General features: G+C 46.7%; 1 protein-coding gene across 8 annotated transcripts in view; it reads left to right on the forward strand.

Annotated features, from left to right (window-relative positions):
• The window catches only part of LOC126573957 (mucin-19), a 265,757-nt gene that overhangs the window by 252,459 nt on the left and 8,298 nt on the right, over window positions 1–5,000 (forward strand). For all 8 annotated transcript variants that reach the window (XM_050233797.1, XM_050233830.1, XM_050233813.1 and 5 more), the window contains one exon: window positions 3,869–3,988. In XM_050233797.1, coding sequence (XP_050089754.1) covers window positions 3,869–3,988 — 120 coding nt within the window. The remainder of the gene's footprint in view (window positions 1–3,868; window positions 3,989–5,000) is intronic.

The raw sequence follows: 5,000 nt of genomic DNA on the forward strand, positions 1-5,000 counted from the left end.
ACCTAGATAAGGTTTTAAAATTTATGAATTGAATTCTAATGAATTCGCGCGCGCTCCTCATTCTAGGCCTCAAAAATCCCCGTCTGGAACGGGATACAGCGCAACCGAGTGTCACTGACGTTGTGCATCAATAGGTTGTTATTAGCAGGAACAGGCCAATCTATATCACCCCATTCGTCGAATGACATTCTCGAGAACCTTGGCTAGAAAAAATAAGCAAATAAACTGCCCCGAACACATGCGAATCCCTGGCGCACGATTCACGTAGTTTTGTTTGTTGCGATGTTGCACACGTGGTGGAATCAATCAAACGCATTCAAACAACAAAATTCAATTAGCCCTTTTAGCACAGAGTGCATGCGAGATGAGCATTTGGAGCATTTTTTTATTCTGTTGAGCCTAAAATCGAAATCAAACCGGAAGAATCTCACATCCTGCAAATAGTGTACAAAAGCATCCCGGAAAATAGAGAGACACGCAAAAGGGAAATCAAGGGGTGACCTGCAAATTGCACCGTTTTGTTGAATTTTTTTTTTACACTTTTCGCGTTCACTAAACGTCACCACTCTGCTGCCCTGCAAGTGTGCATCCTGTCGATGATAAACGCGCACATAAATAGCATGCGCAGTAGCCATTGCCAGCACGCGGCAGGATGTTCTATGGTATGGATGTACATTTGCTTGACATACACCGGCCTCTCGATGTCACTTGGGCATATTTAGAGCAAAGCAGGCGAACATTCTGGTTCACGCTGGTAAAGCTAAAGTATTATATTGCATTCCAGAGTGTGTTTGGTGTGTCAAAATCACTCTTGAGAATTTGCTATGCCGGAGCTGCTGGTGCCAGGATGATAAAGCGTGTGGCACTGGCAGCAAACAAGAAGAAGATGGTAGAGGTTCGCGCGCTCGCGCCACGCAGCTGTCAAGCTGTGTAGCGCCGTTGCATCACGATGAAATATGAATATTTTTACTATAAATAATTCATTCGAATCCTTTCATTCCGGCCGCTTTCCTCCCCGCGGTGCCTCTCTCTTCCCGCGTCCCTCTCTCTTTTTGTACAACAACTTGTGTTGCGTTTGTGAAAAAGTGACTAAAAATCAAGAAAATAAACTCCTCAATACTAGGCCTAGCTCTCTAGGTAATGGCGTGCTATCGCCGTCCGCGCTGCAACATGTTTTTTTGTTGCTTTTTATGATCCGGGCACTATCCATCTGGTTGCGAGTCCCCCCCTTTTTCGCTGCAGGCAGACAGGCGGCCGAACAGGCAGGTTGGATGCAGATTTATGGCCCAACTCATGCTCATGTGCGTGCGCGTGTGTGCCTGTGTGGTACGCATCTACTCACGATGATGGCCATTAAGACAAACACGAAGCAAAAGCGAAAGGAAATTAAGACCCGTCACATGGAGTAGACGGAGAGAGAAAGAGAGAGAGAGAGAAGTTATTAGTGTGAGTAGTGCACGCATATTGCATCATCATCATCATCATCATCATCATCATTGCAGTGGGTACAGCAACGTGTGATTAGTTTTGCATTTTGTCCATCTGCCCGGGTCTGGCTGGCCGTCATTATTATAAGTCCTTGCGCGACTGATACGGATCGCTGCTGCCGTGATAATGTGGATTATAATCGCCCAGAACCTGTGCAGCGCCTACTGTTGCCGCTGCTGCTGCTACTGTCAGGGAGGATGGATTTCCATTATAAACTACGCGGTAATTACAGCCGTGCGACGCAGGTTGTTTATCGCGTGGCCACGTAGCTCCCCGCCTATTCCCCAAGAAATGGCCAACCGGACAGTCGTTGTGCTGGGGCCATCGAAACCAACAAAAAAACTCGAAAAAGAAATGCAATGTTCCCTCCGAACGTCACAAGCGTACGGGAGCTCACTGAAGCGCTTCAGAGCGGGAAGGGATCCCTATTGCGCTTATGCACCTCCATCATCATCATCATCATCATCATCATGATGGGCGTGGGGCCACGAAACCACGAAACAACAACGAAATCCATTATGCACATCGCACGCACGCACGAACCCAGGTTTGACCGGGTACGTCGCTAATGAATATGCTAATTTTCGCGCAAAGCAACGCAAAGTAGTAGCGCGGCCTCATCCCCTTGTCTAGGGTGGTCATCAAATTTGCACAATCTCCTTTCCCTTCCCCACCCGAGGGAGAAGTGCATGTTGACGTTTGTTTCGCTGCGTGTATCGGATGCACACAACATCCCCTGGTGGTGCAACTCGCGCGAGTCATCCATCGGTCCATGGCGTGGCAACTAGGAAGAGACCTGCCTGCTCATTAACACACACTGTCCGCGGTTCCCTTCGCATAAAAAGTGGGTTTTCTGGCCGCGAGGCCCCTGACAGGTGACTGGTTTGGTGGTGCTAATTAAAAAATGCCACACCAACGACGTGGCTAGCGTGGCTGCGTGTGCATCTCTGTGCCATTTTGCGGCCCCGAACCTCAAAAGGGAACTCTAACCTCAACCGTGCACCGGTTGCTAAATGTTTGGAGTTCATTTGGAGACTAAACAACATCCCCACATGATCCTCATCCCCATGGCAGGTCGTCCTGTCGTCGGGTTGATGGTGGTATTTCTTCTTCTTTTTCTTCATGGTGGGCGGAGCTAAGTGAAACCGAGCCGACCAATCCGGTGCGCTCCGAAGAACCGAAGAACCAATCGGTGACTGTTCGGGTTTCGGTGCTATGGCGCCTGATGCTTATGTTGCGGCAGTGTGTCCGCGTGTGTTGCGGTGTTGTGTAGCGGTATCGAAAGAGTGTGCACGAGAGAACTGTGTCCGTTCGTATGCTGGCAGCATAAGAATCTTTTGGGAATTTGCGGAAAATTCCGGCACCGAATTTGAGTTCAAAAGGTGATTTAGAAGTGAACTTCGGTCTGTAAATGAAGGAGCGCGATGGAAGAGCTGGCAGCAATTGCAGCAACATAATTTATGCTCGCCTTATCGGTCATTGCGATCTCCCTCGAGGGGGCAGATGAATTAAAAACACTTTTCCGTCGCCGGGATTGACGCTCTCCAGTTCCAGGAACCTGGCTAGAAGAAGTCAGACCGTTCGGAGAAGCCAAAAAGCACAAATCAATGACGCTTCAACAATACCGAAAAAAAAGAAAACAGCAGCATGGGTTCGTGCTAGGAGAGATGGGCCAAAAAAAAAACATCTAGATTTAAATCTTACCCTCCGCTGGACCTTAATCCCCTTTCGTTCCCCTGCTGGGCAGTACTGGAAGGCCCTTGGGGCGCTAGGCTAATCTCCCAGCAGGACAGCAGAGCATCGGTCGAGCTCGAAGCCTGTCCAATAGTTTGGCTTCGAGGCGCAATAATAAAAACAGCAACAAGACAAAACCCTCGTGTCCGTATGTGTGGGTGAGGGAGCGAGTTCTTGAGGCGCGTGAGCATAGAAGAGACTTATTACGGCACCACCCGCTGCTGCTGCTGCGTTGGGTGGCAGAATTTATAGCACTTTGCTTTTATTACTTCAATCTTTTGCTTACACTCTCTCTCGCACTCTCCTTGTCTCTCTGTTCCTCTTCCTATTTCGGTCCGGGATTAATTTCATTGCGTCCCTTTTTTTAGAGTGTCCAACCCCGGGGTTTAGGATTATGGTGAATTATTTAAAATGGTGTTCGGAGGAGTGAAAAAGGAAAACGAAAAAAGGCGTCCAGGCAACGAGTGGCAAGCGGAGACAGAGAGAGAGAGAGAGACACTTGTCCGAGGTGTTGGAGAGGGCTCGAAGACGACACAAGTGGTGGGAGGGGAGTTGAATTATTTATGGCATTATTGGTCAATAATTTCAAACCATTTTTCTCAATCCAGCCCTTATTCTCTTTCTTTTCCTTCCTTCTCACAAGCAGCACCCGTCCCGATGGAATCGATGCTTCCCATGCCACCGATGCCCCCGGTTGGCTTCCAGCTGGTGCGTGATCCGACCACCGGCCAGATACTGTTCCTGCCAGCGGCGGCGGCCACCATCGGTAAATTTAGCGACAAAAAACCATCAAACCAAAAACCGCTCTTCACCAACACAACCCACTAGGCAGAAATCGCTAGCTAGTGTGCAAAATACAGGGAAAAAAGGAGACAATCGTGTAGTGTACGGTGTAGCTGGTTAAAAACTCTTCTTGATGCAAGATCTTCATGCAAGAAAAGCGAACATAATAACAAACACTCTGTTTCCTTTACAGCATTTCTTTTGCTTAAAATTGCTTGCCATTTTGTAAGAGGATCATTAGTTTTAGCAATTAGTAGAGCTTTACAGTAGGCCGTGAGAATCAATTGTCAAGTCATTTTGAATTTTTTAAAACAATGAACGATCAAAGGAGCAGATGCTTTATCGAAAATATTCTTGGACTCCTGGGATAAAGCTGAAAATGTCAGTGAAACCAAAATTAACGTCTCGCAAATTCTGGGACAATAATTGTCATTAAATATCCAAAATCTGCATAAATGATGGTCGATTTTTATGCTCTCCAGTAGAAATCTCTTGACAAATAGAATTCAATTAGTCCATCTCTCTAAACGAAACGCAAAAAACACGCTACGAATTAATGCCTAGACCTAATCATAACCAATTCTCGAAAACTGATTCGAATAGGTTCGCTTTTTTTCTTTCGCTTTGCCGTTCTATCGCTCTCGTTCTCCTGGTTATCCTGGTTATTCTGTGTTTGCTAAACTGTTCCATTGTGTTTGCTTTTATCGAGATTCGAAAAAAAACGAGTATCTTTAATTTTTGGCCGCTTATTTATCGCTTTTACTTACCGCAGTATTGTATTTTTCTCTCTCTTTTTTTCTTTCTTTCTTTTCCACCAAATGTTTTTCTCCCCTCCTTTCTTCTCCCTATTATTTCCAACCCTTCGATTGAACCCGTCCTGCTCTCTTCCTCGTACGCGCGGGAATAACCAATGGTTTGAAAAATTGAAAACACAAAATAAAATGCTTCACGAACGATCGGGTGGAACGCTGCCGTCTGGCCCCTTTGACACCCTT

The sequence above is a fragment of the Anopheles aquasalis genome, chromosome 2 (assembly GCF_943734665.1).
Source record: "Anopheles aquasalis chromosome 2, idAnoAquaMG_Q_19, whole genome shotgun sequence".
In the NCBI taxonomy this organism is placed as follows: Eukaryota; Metazoa; Arthropoda; class Insecta; order Diptera; family Culicidae; genus Anopheles; species Anopheles aquasalis.